General features: G+C 30.4%; 2 protein-coding genes across 2 annotated transcripts; one reads left to right on the top strand and one right to left on the bottom strand.

The window, feature by feature from the left end:
• Nucleotides 1–798: 798 nt before the first annotated feature.
• LOC101254228 (uncharacterized) lies at nucleotides 799–7,417 on the bottom strand. The gene is made up of 8 exons (XM_004228597.5): nucleotides 6,940–7,417; nucleotides 6,099–6,204; nucleotides 4,829–4,921; nucleotides 4,553–4,748; nucleotides 3,445–3,623; nucleotides 2,446–2,696; nucleotides 1,790–1,959; nucleotides 799–1,350 (listed from the first exon to the last, which is right to left on the bottom strand). Exons 1-8 carry the CDS (start codon nucleotides 7,319–7,321, stop codon nucleotides 1,183–1,185), a joined length of 1,545 nt encoding a protein of 514 aa, XP_004228645.1. The 5' UTR covers nucleotides 7,322–7,417; the 3' UTR covers nucleotides 799–1,182.
• Nucleotides 7,418–15,108: 7,691 nt separating this feature from the next.
• On the top strand, nucleotides 15,109–17,295 carry LOC101250539 (non-specific lipid transfer protein GPI-anchored 14). Its single transcript, XM_004228674.5, has 3 exons — nucleotides 15,109–15,742; nucleotides 15,950–16,045; nucleotides 16,725–17,295. Exons 1-3 carry the CDS (start codon nucleotides 15,397–15,399, stop codon nucleotides 16,862–16,864), a joined length of 582 nt encoding a protein of 193 aa, XP_004228722.1. The 5' UTR covers nucleotides 15,109–15,396; the 3' UTR covers nucleotides 16,865–17,295.
• The last annotated feature ends 287 nt before the right edge of the window (nucleotides 17,296–17,582 follow it).

Genomic DNA, 17,582 nt, shown 5'->3' with positions numbered 1-17,582 from the left:
AATTACAACCCTTCGAAAAGGTCACAACCTTTCATTAGTCACACTTTTCATAAAAGTTGAAACTCTTCATTAAAGTCGTAACTTTTCATAAAAGTCGCAACTCTTTGTTCGCAACTCTTCGTTCGCAACTCTTCATGAAAGAGGAAGTCTAGTTTTGAAAATGAACAAATTAAAAATGAATTCTTGTTTGTGGTGGTGCCACATAGACAGGTCTAAGTTTCTATTTTATATAAATATATGATATGATATGGTGTTCAGTTAGTTTAAGCACACCCCGATTAATTTCATATGGTCATCTTTCACGAGCAACACGGACTACTAGGTTGCCTAAATATGGACAAAGATTTTGTTGGAGTGATAACTATAGTTTAATTACGTGATGTTTTCGATTTGAATTTAACTTTGTCACTCCATAAAGCGAATATTGAACATGAGATGAAAATTTAAAAATCTTAGTCTCATGACTCTCATCCAATTTTCCAAATATAATAAACAATGACCTTCATCGAATAGATACATCAAATATCATATCGTGGTAGGTTAAAAAAATCGATTGATTTATTAATATCAAATTTACATCTATTTGTATCTACTTAATTATCAATCCACTAGTTTTTCTAATCCTATTCGATTTTTCCTTTTAATTTTCTTACGCTCATAACTTAAAAGTTATACGGAGATAATTTTACCATTAATCCGTCCAAAGTCCTCTTCATTTCTCAAAAAGTAATAGGAAAAAAAAATGTTATCTCATCAAACAATTCAGTGTAGAAGTATCAAACGTTCAACAAAGGGCCGGATCCAAAGGAATGTGATATAGATAGTCTGTCCTGATACAAGCATCAGTAACTAATTTCACGGCTAAAATATGTGACGTATAAGTCATACGGAAATAACTTTATAGTTACAAATTGTTACATAAGCAAAGCAAAATTGGTTTTGCTACATTCATGTTAGAGTCTATTGAACATTATGTCCAAACAGAGATTTTCAAGGTTTGAATGTGAAGAAAGCAACTCTGCAACCAGTATCCACACCTCTACAATCTACTCTACTTTTATCGTCAAAACTGGAATGGCTGATGCTGCTGCGAGGTAGCCATCGGATATGATACTTCAAAAAAACGAGGAGATTATGGTAAATCAGACGAAAAGAAAGTTCAGCTTCAAGATACCACGCGTCTCAGGTGAAGGGGTAGAAATTAGAGAAGAGCAAACTTCCGAGCAAGATGTAAGCTGCACAATATGTCCAAATAATGTATCCCCATCTCTTGCTAAGACGAGGTGATGCCATGACATATGAGCCAAACCAGTAGAGAGGAGGGCTGGCAGATAAGAATCGTGTTGAAACCTGTCAAAGTGGTCGGAAGAGAGTCAAATATAGGTTTTGCTCAGGGTGTTTATCTAGGTTGACAGACTTATTAACTTGAGATGAAACTAAAACTTTCAATCAACTAGATTCCGATTCTCATACTCAGAAGGCAGTGTTGATGCACAAAAGTAACAAGCGCGAAGGGAGATGACCATTTCGTGCCAGAGGACAAGGTGAGCACGAAAGTATAAACCATGTCCGTTACCAGAACATGAAAAGAAGCTCATCAGCTGAAGAACTCAAGACTCCCCAGAAGAAGTTCAACATACGCTTAGTAAATGAAAAAGGACTGGGCAAATTGGAAATACTAAAGGGAAAATTCAGTTCAATAATAGTTACCCACCATTAAACCAAAAGCTAGGAAAATATACTCCTAATAATCACGTCACTTTAAAAAAAGGGAAAGAGGTCAGCCAACCTGTACATGCATGACAAAGAAAGCCGTTGCAACCATGACCACAAGGTGTAGAATGAAGGGAACAAGAATAATTGGTTTGAATCCTGGATTCTCTGATGATTCATCTTCTGACGGCTGTACCGCATAGTTTTCTTCTCTCAGAGCTGGTTTTCGCCATCTAAGAGAGTCACCTATCAATAGTGAACTAAACAATGAGCAATGTCTTCACATTACAAAATTTTGAAATTGAGTCTCTAGAAGAATGTGATGAAACATACAACCACTCATTTTTATATGAGTTGGAAAGAAATAAAATCATACTAATTCACAGATAAAAATATCACAAAGTGCAGCAACATGAACAAGGAGATCACCAGAGCAAGGATTAGAAGTTCAAATCGAATGCAAACATTGAAAGGAAATGTGAGACAAGGAAAACTATAAGTGTGGGCAATTGTATCCGATATCAATGCATAACCACACGACATTCAAAATGCTCAATCATAAGCAGAGTACCATCTTTGTTATACCAGCTAATAAAATTTAGCATTGGCCATATACTAGACCAGAAAAAATTGATGGCCAATCGTTAGTTGTAATCAGAAAATACATAAACTTCCTCTCGTAATTCATAACAGCATACATCTTACGAAAATGATTTACATATCAAGCTATACCTTGCCCGGCATTAGATCTGTTTTCTGATTGAAAGCCAACACTCTTGGATCCTGCATTTCTCCCCAGAGGCATGGGTGAAGCAACACTTCCTTTATTTGGAGAGGATTCCCGAAAACCAAGTGACACAAAAACCTCAGGCCATAGCTTCACATAATGTATGATTGTGCAGAGAGCAAGAGATAATATTGGAGATGCAAGAACAAAATTTGGAATTTGTTTTACTTGAAAATACTTTAAGAAACCCACTCCCCTGAGAAAGAAGAAACAGCAAAGTCAGCCTCTGCGCTTGGCGGCAATCAACATAGAGTTTAGCTGAGGATACTGGCGTTTTACTTTTACTTTTACTTTTTCTACTCACTCTTTTCTTTTATCCTTTATTTTTTTGGTGTATAAGCTAAAATAATGCATGAGAATGATATCTATCAATAAGGACTATCTTAGGTATCAAATGAGCATTTACATGAACCTATTTTCTGTGACTACTGTCTGGCATCACCTTTCCTCACCAAAGAAATTAAGCACAGCTACACAGGGTGAGTAACTGGTGGTCACTTGGCCGGACCAATCACCAATGAGAAATTTCCTTTCTAGATAAATATTCATTGAGGTCGTAAGGGCCCACCAGAGCCCCACCCAAGTGGCATCTCATTTCAAATAGATTACAAAAAAATAAAATTCAACTATACCTTAAAGAATGGCTAAAAGTGAGAGATCGGAATGTGAGGGAAAGATCAAAGTAGCTTTTAAGCCATTTTCTTTATAGATTATTAACAGAGAATATAGAGGCAACAATGGGTCTAAACCTTGAGTAGGTATTCTAGGGTATTATGACTCTGTAGAAGTACAAGAAATAAAAAATTGTACTTGTACTGATCTTATAAAGAAAACAACCATACACCCAAAGTTTCAGCACAATAAGATCAAATGTAGTTTAATATCTACCAGATCAAATTTAATGTGGAAGAGGCAAGTGAGAGTTTGAAAAGGTACCAACATACCAATAACGACTTTGAATATAGCTGTAGAGTAAAGGAAGTCTTGCCTTGCACCAAGGCCTCATTTCATCTGAACTGCCTCCCACACACATATTGTAGTACCCATAGGCTTGAAAAGCAATAAATGGGGAAATGATAAATAAGCTACGTAAAGCCCCAGAAAGAAGAACTACCAAGGTCCCCTGGTAACATGTGGAAGATTTTGTCTGAGTAATCTTAACCAAAACATCATTTTCTCTAAAGCTACATGCTATATTTTTCGAATTCCAGGAACAATTGATGCTCAAACAAATGATAGTTCATAATCATGATAACTACGAGGTATACATAACGCAAGCCACATAATTCAACAATTATGTTCTTTTAACATCAAATATAAAATGCTAAAACAGTCAAACTAGCAACTTAAACACCCATCACCAGCCAAATAGTGCAATATAATACGGTAAGGAGCGTGAAACTCCAAAACAACTTTGCTCAACCACCATTAAGTTAACAAAGATGAGATTTAACAAGAGTATTGGTGATGAGCCATTTCAGATCAAAGGAAGAAAACTGATTCATGGAAAGGAGAGGGATAGGAGTAGTAAGGTGTTTTGAGTTTGAAAAATATTTGAGGGAGATAATGAGAGGAATAAAGTGGGTGGAAATGAAGAAATTGGTGCAAAAGCATGTACAAAATAAGAATCAGAAATGCCTTAGTCTCTCTCCTCTGCCTCTTCTCACATTTGAAGCCCCTCTTGGTCTCAAAGTTCAGATTCTTAAGGTTAGAGCAATAGCCGTAACCCTACTTAAAAATCATGGTTGAAAAGCCTGACAGGTCATCTGGTTTTGTTTCATAGATGATCAAACCCAGCCCCACTTGAGCCATCATACATGAGTACATTTTGTTACCACTCATGGCATGCCAAGTTAAATAGAAGTCCCTGAAGCTCCTCGGGAAGTAATATGCCAACTACAGCTTTCGCAAACTCACAGTAAACAGTGCGGCCCAATTGAGTAAGCCTCTGCCACTTCTTCATATAGTGAGAACAATCATACTGTACTAAGCACTGATACAGAAACAAAGTTGCATTGGTCAAAGGAAGAACAGCAACAGAACAAAACTTACACCAACACTTTTTCTAACAAAAGCTGTTTTGTAGGATGTATGCATTGTCTGGAAACAAATATAGCCAGCATTAAGCACTCCGTTCGACCTTGCATATCCAGTGAGAGCCAGCCAAAGTGTTGCAATGTTATTTGAACCCCTCATGAGATAATACAATCCTCCAATGGAACACAAAGCATACATACTCTCAGTATATCTGTGAACAGACAACAGAATATACTCATATGCAAGTCATCATAATATGAGGCGAATGCAAGGCAAGACAAAAGAAAATACATTGTTGAGTAGAATATGGAGGCGGGATTAAGGCAAAACAATATTGTAGGTCTCAATGCCACCTCGGAATCCTTCAAGATAATAGCTGAGAGCCTGTGAACCAATAACATAAAGAATGATAAGCAGATTAATAAAAGCAAATAAATTCATAAATGTGCAAAGACAGTGTGAATCTAATGTATTATATAAGAATGAATATAACATATCATTATGAATATGTAAGTACCAATTGTGTAGTTTGTGCAAACAAGTGGAGAATGACTATCCAGAAACCATCAAAGGACTGTGAGATAACTCAATTGACACACTTGGCCTTCAAATCATCTCAAAAACTTGCAGTAAATTACTTGCGCAACTTCCAAAAATTCATATTTGAGTTTAGTTTAAATCACACTAATGCCATGATGTTCTCCACAAAGAAAATTTCATACAAACTACCCTATCAATTTCAAACTAACTTGAATGAACATTTAAGTTAGAGACATCAATCACTCCAGTCAAATCTTCTACATAATTTTTATTTGAAAGCGTTACACCAAATAACCCAAATAGAAATCATGAACAATGAAACAGCTGAGCAGGGTGAAGCCATGTACAAATAAAAAGTGTTCGTTCCACATTGTGCAAAGGACATCTGAAGTCCAAAATTCAAATACAACATTCATGAGGTTATAGCTTTGAAGTTAGAGAAATTTCTATATGATTGCAACTTCAATTGCAAGACACTTTATGGGTTTGCCCACTGCAATACATTTTCACTTTTCCTTAGAGTGCCCCACAAAAAATCCTTTAATAAGGTGATGTTCACACACCAAAATAGAAGGTCAATTAAACAGAGAGTTAACCAGGAAAACATGAAAATTTATAGCATTTGAGCTATCGCAGATGTTAAATAATCCAGATTATTGAAAACAAATTGATATTAAACTTTTGAACTAACTGTGATATCAAAAAGGGTCTTAAATACAAGTGTCAGGAGATCTCTCATTTTCATGTATCAATGATCAACAAAATCTATTCAAAGTCATAAACTAATTCCACGGTCAAAATTCTACATACTGCAAAATAGTTACATGTTTAGTCATTAGTGCCAATCCAACTTATCAACTTTCATGCACTAACGTGGGAATTTTAAGAGTCCTTGCTATCCAATTCTTGAGATGTTGTGGCATTGAAAACTTAATTTAAACCTAGAAGTTTCTCCACATGACAGAAGAAGGAACAACTTTCATAAAGAAGTTACACTTGCTAAAGCAAAACTGGACATTACCTGTAAAGATAAAAAGAAGCCAAAACAAATGCTAAGTTATTGAGCACATAACCAGATAATCCGAGAACAGCTCTCTGTCCAATAAAAGGTATCAATGGGGCAAACACTACAAAAACAAACATTCAAGAACTTTTTTCAATATAATAAGTAACAATTGCCAAAACAAATAATTTAAAAATACTGACTTCGCCACGAAAACGGGAAAAGGAAAATTACCTGCACAATGAGCATCATTCTTAATGAGCAAGATACAACTTTTGAAGCATGACATGTAACAGACCATTGATCTATACTGCAAAATGTCAATCTTGTTGTTTACATAGTCTCTATTAGAATCTTTATGCGTAGCGGAATAGTGACACCATGCTTATCTATATCTCTGTCATGAAATGTCTCTCTCCACATTCTAAGATAAGGGTAAAGTCTGTAAACGCCTACCCTCTTCAGACCCCACTAGTGGGATTACACTAGGTATGTCAATCATGTCGCTAAGTAGCTTATATAGTCTCTCTTAGCTCCTTTTGGGCGCACGGTTTCTTTCAAGTAGTGTTTTTTCAAGTGATGTTTCTAAAAAAGTATTAGTACTTTTTAAGAGTCTTCTTAAGCACTTCTTCAATAAGCATTTGATGCAATTAGCTTATAAAGCATTTAAAACTTTTGTATTCACAAAAATAACCATAAAGTACACATTTTTATGCTACAACTCTGACAAGATAGAGAGGTTATTTTCCGAAAGAAACTCAGCTCGAGTAACGCAAATCAACAGCAGCTAAGAGGAAAATTATGCTTATCCTGTTGCTAGTATTATTAATCCACAAAATGATTAAAAAAAGAGAATTACCGGTTCGTGAAAGCAAAGAGATGCAAATCGGAATCAGAGGTAAAAAAGCGTAGTTCTGTTCATACTCATATCCACACTGCGCAATTCGTACAAAGTACACACTATCCCAAACAATGCTATCCTCGATCATCGATGCCAACCGCGGGAGGAGAACCGGCGGCGAGTCGGATTTCGAGTAAGAATTTGAACCGGAAAACAATCCGATAATGGACGTGGTGTTGGAGAGGCAGCTAGGGTTTATCGAAGCGGAGGTATCGTAAGGGCTGAGCAGTGATCTCCATAGAACTATCAGGGAGATTAGAACGAGCCTTGAAATGAAAGCGTATTTGAGAACGAGACGAGTGTGGTGATGATGGATATCGGCGGTGGATTTTCCGGCCATTTTACCGGCGGCGGAGAAAGGAGGTTAACGGCGGACGGCAGCTTTATTTAGGACGCGATTGTGTATATAATTATGCTAAACGGAAAAATTGAAATGTAAGTTAAGCAAATATAGTTTTCCTTTTTTTAAAAAAAAAAATTGCTTTATTTGATTAAAAAAAATTAATCATTAAAATAAAAATATATTTTCTAATCATGGCAAAGATTAATCCAAAATGTTTATTTTATTATTGTTTGGTTTGGTTTAATAATATTGCTTATCTTAGTAAGATTACGAATATATTAAGAAAATAACCTTTCGTGAAAAAAATAAAATTTGTCTATTTAAAATCTTAAAATACAATAACATTTACGGTAAGATATAACAAATTAATTTCACGATTTTGAATAATATTTTAACTATTATCAATTTTCATAAAATTTACTAATATATAGTTATGACAAATTGTCAATAAATAATTTAGGTAATCATAGATGTGTGTAATTAATAATGATATCAATTAATTGTGTTACTAATTTGTACTTATTATAGGCTATAAGCTCTAATTATCTTTCATCTAACTTGATAATATGGAGAATTATTTATAAAATCTAACGTATAAATATTAAATTGGATAAAAAATTACTAAATTACTGATTTATTAGTACGTTATTTTTAAAATGTCAATCTCTCACCTTTGCAATGTGTCTTGATAAAAACTTAATTAGACTTAATATATAAAGAAAAGCAACATGAACGTAAGATATGTGTAGTTAACACATATTTATATCATTTAATTATAACTTTATTGTATTCTTTACGATTTTGAAATTCAAAAATTCAATTTTGGTTTTATAAAAAGTTTTAACTGCTAAGAATAAATTACTTGAAATGAGTTCTTTTTTTTTAATATATCAATACTTATAAAAGGCTAGAAACAAGAACTTTTTTTTATCGATATACATACTTTTATGGTGAGATATTTTTAGAATTCCAATATCTTAACTTTAAAATATTCTACGTATGTTTTTCTGTTCATAATTTGGTCCATGATAATAAAAGATTTTTGGTCAAATAAGTAGAATTCAATATGAATAAAATGTTGACAACGTTATTAAACATTTATCAAATAAAAAGATGTATCATTTTTTGAAACTAACTAAAAAAATATATATATAAGATCACTTCTAATATAACTTGTTGGGCTCATATAACATGTACTTTGCGTATATAGAATAAGCGTGAATAAATACTTATCACAAGCTAGTTACTTGGCTGACTACAACTTGGATCACTCAAAAACTTTGAAGTGTTACAAGAAAATAATATCATAATAATAGTAATTAATAAAATTATTATCTTGTGATCAGGAGATTATATATAGCTTTTGCTTTAAATATATGCTTAAACTGTATATAATAGACTCTTGTAGTTAGGTCTTTCTTTAGGTTTTTATGATAATAGAAGCTTAGTGTATCACATTATCTTTCTTTTTTAAGTAAAAAAAGTTGTTCCCACTCGATGTGTTTGTATCTATGTTTTTGTTATTGTTTTTTGTCGTAAATTTACAATGTCATTGTCTTCTTCTTTTACTTGAATTTTATACACTTGAGTCGGGAATCTTTCAGAAACAACCTTTCTATGTCCACAAGATATTGATAGATCTACATACACTCTATCATTTACAAGCTCTATTTAGTAAATTTTCACTGAATATGTTATTATTATTATTTTTGATCAGGTAAATTGGTGTGTAGTAATTCTGTCACTACGTTAGAAAAGTTTATTGGTATATGATAGTGCTAGTACATTGAAAAGATTCACCTCAAAAGTAAACTACCCTTTATCAAATATGATTTTAGTTCGAATTTTTTTATCTAAAATCTTTAATTAAAAGTGAAAAGATATTTATTACTATATCACGATCATTAATGTGGTACTAATGTTTTAATGAATGAAACTTTAAAAGAACAGCTTTGAGTTTGTTGGATTGGACAGTATGGGCTTTTATTACACTTTTTTTTGACAGTTGGAAGTGGTTGTTACTTTCAATCATGTGGTGGTAGTCCTAGCTGTTTCTTTAAAGATATATCTATATACACATTGATTATACACTTATTATATATTGTGTTCGTATCGTAATTTGTGTAAATGTTATTATTTTTAAAATTAGAATGATATTGAATATGTAGTTATTATATATATACGTACACTAATTCAAAATGACATTGAATATGTAATTGTTATACATAGACACCCACTAATAACGATTATAAAGTGTTACGATTAGACCGATAAAAATAATCTTTATATCCTATTCGCTAAAATTGTGAAGATCAAGAAGTTTCTTTGTCTCTAAAAGGATCGCTTAGTTTAAAACAAGGATATAGTAAAATCTCACTAAATTAATATAGTTGTAATAATGTAATATTTTTATTTTGTCGAGAAATTATTTAATTAATAAATTAATATTTATTAATTTAAAGAGTGTTTTGAGATTCAACCTTGTTATAGTGGATAATAAGAGCTTTTGAGATGTATTATCTCAGCGGATTTTATTATAGAATATTAGAGGGTTATGAAGTGCGACAAGTTGATCCAGAAAAGATTGATGTTTTGGATGTTATCAATTTTAATTTGCAATGCCGACTCGGATGAAGTGTTTTGACACTGAAAATTTGTTCGGATGATGCAATCTCAGAGAATTTGAATGAACTCACTTGTGAAAACGTCATTCATGAACTTGACGTCATGATTAATGATATCGTTTATCGCAGTAAAATGAATGTCAATAACCTATTGAATTATTCAGGTGAAAACAATACATGTTCGGAGCTCCAAAGCTTAGAAGATATTGTTGATCCCATAAGAAAAGCAACGTTGATGATGAAACAGTACATTCGGAACCAGATACGCATAAGAAAACATTTATATATCTAGAATTCTTCACAATTTTATAATGTAGTACGAAAAGACAACAATGAAACTTTTGAATACAAAAGGAAAAGTTATGGATGAACTTCCACTAGATTTAAAGTTTAACAAATATACAAACACAATAGAATCATATTTCACTAAATTGTACGTCTTAAATGTATTTATACTTTTAAAGAGTTATTAATTTATCATATTTATGGGATGATATATTTAAGGGATCTACTGAAAATATATTATCTTATTCAAATATGTGATTTTTTTCTATTGACGCAAGTCTGAAGTAAAATATTTTCTTAGAGAACTTATTAATTTAATGAGGTTTATATGTATTTAAATATAATTAAACTCTGAATAAAGAATTCTTTTTTTAAAATAAATGAAAGATATGCGGTTAAAAAAAAATAAATTATTAATTATAATGAAAATTTAATGCATTTTGAGCAGTTGGAAGTTAAAATTCCATTAATCATGATGCAGACTTTTGCCCTAGATATTAGGTATATGTATATTACCCTTACCCTAGGTACATTTTCTATTTATTAATTTACATGGCCTATTTAAAATATTGAACATTAAATTTTCTTAATTTTGATTTATAATTTAGATTTAGATATTTAAAAAATACATAAAGTATATTACAAACCACAATAATTAATTAAATAAAGTGTGAACATTAATAATTATTGTGCAAGTCATGATCAAGTTTCATTAATTATTATGAAAATCACGATCAAATTTCTTAATCAAGAATGATCTATGTGATATATACATTAATAAGAATTTCTAAATTTTTATTATAGAATATGATGTGTTTATTTCGCAATGAACCTCTTGATAGGGAGTGTTTTCTCTTTAACGTGATATGAGCAATTCGAATTTGATTATTTGTAAATTTGAGTATAAAAAAAAGACGTAAAAGATAATCTCATATTTTATGGTACATATATTTTTATCGATCAGTCAAATTTTAATGTGAATATGTTTAGATATTAGTCAGATTTTAATGTGAATATGTTTTGGAGATTTAAAATTTTGGAGAAAGTTTAATAGAAAGGTATATTGTTATGCTAAATCACTTCAAAATTTATTAACTATGGAAAATAATGGGAAATAATAAGATTTTTAGGTTGAGCTAATCATTAAATTTAGCATTTAATGATAAATAAATAAGGTGACCTATGATCACAATTCACAACCAATATAATTAAATGTAACATTATGGATATAAAATTTATTATTTTCTCACAACACGTGTTGGTTTTTAGTTACAATAAATAGGTACTTTTTCCATAAATACATTAATTAATAAAGGGATAATGTCCAAGTAACCCCTCAACCTAGGTCCGAAATCTCAGAGACACACTTATACTATACTAAGGTCCTATTACCCCATGAACTTATTTTATTAATAATTTTTTACCCCTTTTTAGCTTACGTGGTACTATCTTGTGGACCCAACGATGGTTGACTTTTTTTTCGAACTAGTGCCACGTAGGCTAAAAAGGGGTAGAAAATTACATATAAAATAAGCTCAGGGGGTAATAGGACCTTAGTATAGTATAAGTGTATCTCTGAACATTCGGGAATAGGTTGAAGGGGTACTTGGGTATTTTCCCATTAATAAACAAATAATTTCTATCTCCAAAATATAAATATTCATTTCTAATTTTATTTCATAAAATATTAGAGATAAATTAGCTATGAATTATTTAGCCCAATATATTAACGACAAATTTTGTAATTAATTTCTCTCCTTTATAAACTATTCAATATATTTAACAAGTTGTATTAGGGTTCTTTCATTTGCTAATTTCATATTTTATTAATTATTATATGTTATTAGTTAATAAAGTATTTTTTCCTTTTATATAATCGGCGCACGAAGAGTAAAAATATTCATCACTAAGATCTAGAGGTGTGTGGATGACTCGGGTTCAAGCTTTGTAAAGAGAAAAAAATCAACCTGAAAATCGTTCACTTTTCTCAAGAAATTTTATAAAATACTAATTTGATTCTATCGAAACAAAATAATATTTTTTTTAAAAAAAAAGATTATTAATTCATGAATAGATCCAAAAATATTTAGGATCACATGTTCATTCAATTATAAAGTAAAATATCAAATTATTAATTAATATAAAAAAAGATAATTCTTGTATCACATGAGAAGAATATTATGATCCAATCTAATCATTTATACACAAATTAGGACTTTTGTGATCATGTCAAACTGGAAAAATATTTATTGTGCCTTAAGAGAAATAAATGGCAAATATGAATTTGAAATTAAATTATATTAGTATAAAATTCTAGCATAATGCGAAATTTTATGGTTTCTTAGAAAGATAATAATTGGGTTTGATATCTAATATTTGTACATATTTAATAAATATCAATACAAATATATTGATTGAACAAAAATAACTGAATTTCGTTGAATTCATTTATCAAGCATGTCGTCTCGCCCATGAATCATCGTAAAAATGCCCTTCGTAAAAAAAATAAATATATATATATATATATATATATGATGTTACTGTATGTTTTTATATATACTGAACGTCGAAAAATTATATTGTATATAGGTCAAATATTACTTATACTTATATACTAAATTTTGAAAGTACCCTTGCATATTCTAAACGAAATTTTTTATTAAGTCAATAATCGAATCTATAGTCCGAGTGTTTAGCTTCTTGCCCCACCCCTGAATTGGTCGGATATTGAACTCCACTCATCAAAAAATTATATTGTGCGCATAATATTAAATTTTATTAATAATTATATATTAAATCTTGAAATTACTCTTATATATCGTTAATAATACACTTAATCTTTCTACCGATCGAACTCGTAACTTATATTGTGGATCTACTCAAACAAAAAGGATCACAAAAAATTCATCTAATAATAATTGTAACACTAAATGACAAATATTATTATTGTTTGATCTAAATATGTAACATTTTTATAACATAAAAGAGAGTTAATTAACTAACTATTATCACGGATTAAACATACTATCACGGGTTAAATCTGGATTTATCACGGGATAACATTTGAATATATTAATTTTTGTTTTATATATTTGGATTTTAGTCCCCCAAAAAAATAATCCAAAAAGAAAATTTCACAAATGAATTATTTTTTCCAAATAAACTAATAAATATACGCGGCGTAAATTTAAAATTAGTTGAATGTTGAAGTACTTGTTGTCATCATATATATAGATATCCTCACTTTTAATAAGAAGTTTTGAGTGTGAAAAAGTTCTCGATGGAGAGCACTTCTCGTGACATGAACCTAAATTAGTCGGAATTCAAAACGAACACTCAATCGTTGTTATATAACTAATGGAATGCTTAGAATATCTCCATTACCTGCTAAAATTTTTTTATGCCATTAAGGATTATGATGTAATGAATATTTCTTCAGTACTCTTAATTAAATATTTTGAGTTTGAGTCTATGAATAAAAGAAATTTCCAGTAGGAAATATTTTTCCTTTTAACGAGTCTTATGGCGATACATATTTAATTTAATCAAAGCCTCAAAATGAGATCGAATATCGGTGAAAAAAATACTATGAAAAATGGAAATTATTGGAAGATGAAAGAAACAATTCATTTCTAATTATGGGTGTATTTTAAAATTTTTTTTCAAGAATTGGGACCATTTAATTTAAATGCAGTAGGTGAAATTGTTATTAAATAATGAAAATGTCAGAATAACTACTAGACAATAACACACCAAGCAAATTATATATTTTTAGATTTATTTTTACATTCATTAATAGACAATAGTACAAATTAAAAAAAATAATTAAAGCTATTTCAATCATTAAGGAACTAAGTAGAAAAAAAAAACATTTACAAATTGCAAATGGTCACAAAAGAAATGGATAAATTCTCTATAAGGAGGAAAAATTGTAAATAAATTCTATTGGTTCATAATTATTTATATTTTAAAATAGGATTTCACTTATATAAACTAATTATATATAAAAGATTTCCACTATTTTTAACATATATATAATTGGGCTAGGTAATATGCTATAGTTTTCAAGTAATTACTAAATTCACTTTATATAAAAAAAAAATTAGTTTTCACTCTTCAATAATTCGGTAACGCTATAAAAGAGAAGATATACTTTATATTCATCCCCCACCAATGCGGCCTCGATCCTCTTTTTCAAGAGAAACTGCTTCTTCAGAATATCCAAAAAGAGTGGGAGGTGCATGGGCTCGTTCCTCCCGATAATTAGAAGAACAACTGGTGTTGAAGCTCCGCTTTTCTTTAGATATTAAGAAGGAGAGGGTGTTCTAATTTCGGAACCAAAACAGCGCACTGAAAGGGCACAACATCGGGCTCGAGAATGTGCAGCCATGCTTCTCTCCCAGGAGGGTAAAATGGACCTGACGAGAAACCCCTTCTCGCGTCGCACGCGGCAAGGAAACCTTCAAGAGCCTCGCCCGAATAATAATTCAGAAATAATAACTACGTATCAACTAGGAAGTATGTCGAATATTCAAGAGCGAAATTTTTTGAATTATAATCCAAGTAGAGATAAAATTACAATAAAACTCATCCTACAAAAATTGAACTTTGAGACAAGGTGAATAAATGAGATTTGATTAGAAACTTTTCTCCAGTAAAACAATATTAAATAATTATATGTTGAATCATTAATGCGATCATACCAACATTAATATATCAAACATCGAAGTTAAACATTTTTGGATGAAATTTGTAGTATTACGAGGATAAATGATCCTCTGAAATGTATGAGATAAGAGTAAGGTTTGTATACATATACTCTATCCGTTTCGGATCATCGTTTATAAATTTTACTCAATATTTTATTATTAAAATATTATAAAATATTGGGAATATAGTAACATTAGCACATGTGAATCCTCTTAAAGTCTATAACTAGACAAACTTTTTACACTTCAAAAACCATACACAACCTATTTATTTCTATCTCCTACCACACCTATTTTTCTCATTTATTTAGAACACATCACAATAAATACAATTATTGTCACAAAAACAAAGCATAAAAAAGCAAACTTTCCATCACTTGTTCATTATTTTGTCTATATATCTTTCTTCCATACTCCCAAATTATTCCTTCAAAAAAAAAAAAAGTTGTTTCAAATGAGTTCAAAAAAACTTGTGACTTTTGAACTTTCTTTCTTCTTCTTGATTTTATTATTAGGGTTTTCGAGTGCAAATCTCGATAAAGATAGAGAAGAATGTGCTAACCAACTCGTCGGTTTGGCCACGTGTCTTCCTTATGTCAGCGGAGAGGCCAAATCTCCCACACCGGATTGTTGCACCGGTCTGAAAGAAGTTTTAGATAAAAGCAAGATATGTCTATGCATCCTGGTAAAAGACAGAAATGACCCTAGCCTTGGGCTTAAGATCAATGCTACACTTGCACTAAGCCTCCCTACTCTATGTCATGCTCCACCTAATATGTCTAATGTATCTATGTGCCCCGGTAAGTACATGACACGTGTTTTTTTTAACTGTTTAACTTCTATTTATTGATACTGAAATTAAAAATTACAATATCGAGCCAAATAAAAGATAATTATGAGTAATTATGCATAGAATTGAATTAGTAACCTGAAAAATAAGACATAAAATATATATTGTACTTTTTTAGATTTATTTTGACATTTGGAGTTGTGATTTATTTTTGCAGAATTGTTGCATTTGGCACCAAATTCACCAGATGCTAAGGTTTTTCAAGATTTTGCAAAGAGTGCAAAAGGAAGTTCTGCTGCTCCATCTGCACCAGGTACAAAAAAAAAAAAGAAAAATCAATCAAAATATTTTAATAAATTTAAATTAATTCTTTTTTTTTCTTTATAATTTATCTTCTAGTTGATTCATTTTATACTACCCTCTATTTTTATAATCTGTTTAAAAAATAATATAAAACATTTACATATATATAACAATTTTTTTAAAAAAAATTTAACTTCTTATTTTACCTTCAATGACATGTACTGCGACAAAAATATTTTTTAAGGGCATTAAAAGGGCATTAAATATTAACATTAATAAAGAATGCTAAAATCTTTACTGACATTACTTAACTACTATCAAAATCAATGTCGATAAATACTTTAGGGATATACACAAAAAATGTTAATCGCTGCTAAAAATATATATTTAAAGACAATTAAAATTAATTACCATTAATTATCATTTTTAATGTAGTGATGTTGTAAAGGGGTTCATCAACACCTTTTTTTTTTAAAAAAAAATTACACTGTACATATAAGAGATATTTTTATGTATCTACAAATATTGGATTCGTTTGGTTTTCAATTAGTAGTGTGTCTATAACTAATACCACAAGTGTTTTTCGTTTAAGATAATTTTGTGTTCAGTCAAACTGTATCGTGTTAAACTAAAGTAGAGAGAGTAATTTTTTCTTATTTCCATTTTTGACCTTTGATTAATTTATACAGTTAGTGGGAACTCTAGTGGAAAACCAGCAAATTCTTCAACAAATGATAAGAATGATGGAGGACATAAAAGGAGATGGATGGGATTTGTGGAAATGACTATGGGCTTTTTGGTCATTTTGATGCTTTCATATCTCACCTAACTTTTTAACATATAATTATTGTTTTTTTTTTCTAAAAAAAAGAATCACATTTGTACTTTTTTTTTTTACCTTTTTGTGTTTCCTTTTGTGTTGTTGGCTTTTATTAGTGTGTCTTTTGTTTTCTTATTTTGCAACTCTAGATTTGTAATCTTCAATTCTTTGGAATCTTTTTTTTCTTTTAGCTATCAAAAATAGAAAAATATATTTGCTATGTGTGAAAAAAAAAACTTTGAATCACTATTAATTTTGGGATCTTTTTATCCGCACATCAATATCTAGTATTTGTATAAAAGCTCGATTAATATGTGTGTATGTTTCAGATCGAATAGTAAAATTTTAAAGGAAAAAAATTTTGAACTTGAGAAGATAGTTAAAAAAAAAGAGGATAGTTTATGTCATATAAAAGATTCAAGGCTCTCGTTTTTCACCGATTTGATTTTCCGTTTCATTCTATTCAGATCTGAATATTCTTTTTCCAAGGTTCTATACTATTCGCAGCATGCACATTCATGATTGGCGGTATTTCACCTTTTTTATCGGGGATACATCGGATTGAGCTAGCTCTGATTATCATGACATATTAGGTTTTGAGCCTAAGTCATAAAGAGAATCGTCCAAACTATATAAGCAAAATCGTGATGGTTCTTATATATATATGATTGTTTATATGGTTATCAAGAAAAAGATGTTTTTAATTAAAAAAATAATATATGTTATG

This window comes from Solanum lycopersicum, chromosome 1 (assembly GCF_036512215.1).
Source record: "Solanum lycopersicum chromosome 1, SLM_r2.1".
NCBI lineage: Eukaryota > Viridiplantae > Streptophyta > Magnoliopsida > Solanales > Solanaceae > Solanum > Solanum lycopersicum.
This window is presented reverse-complemented; position numbering and strand designations above follow the sequence as displayed.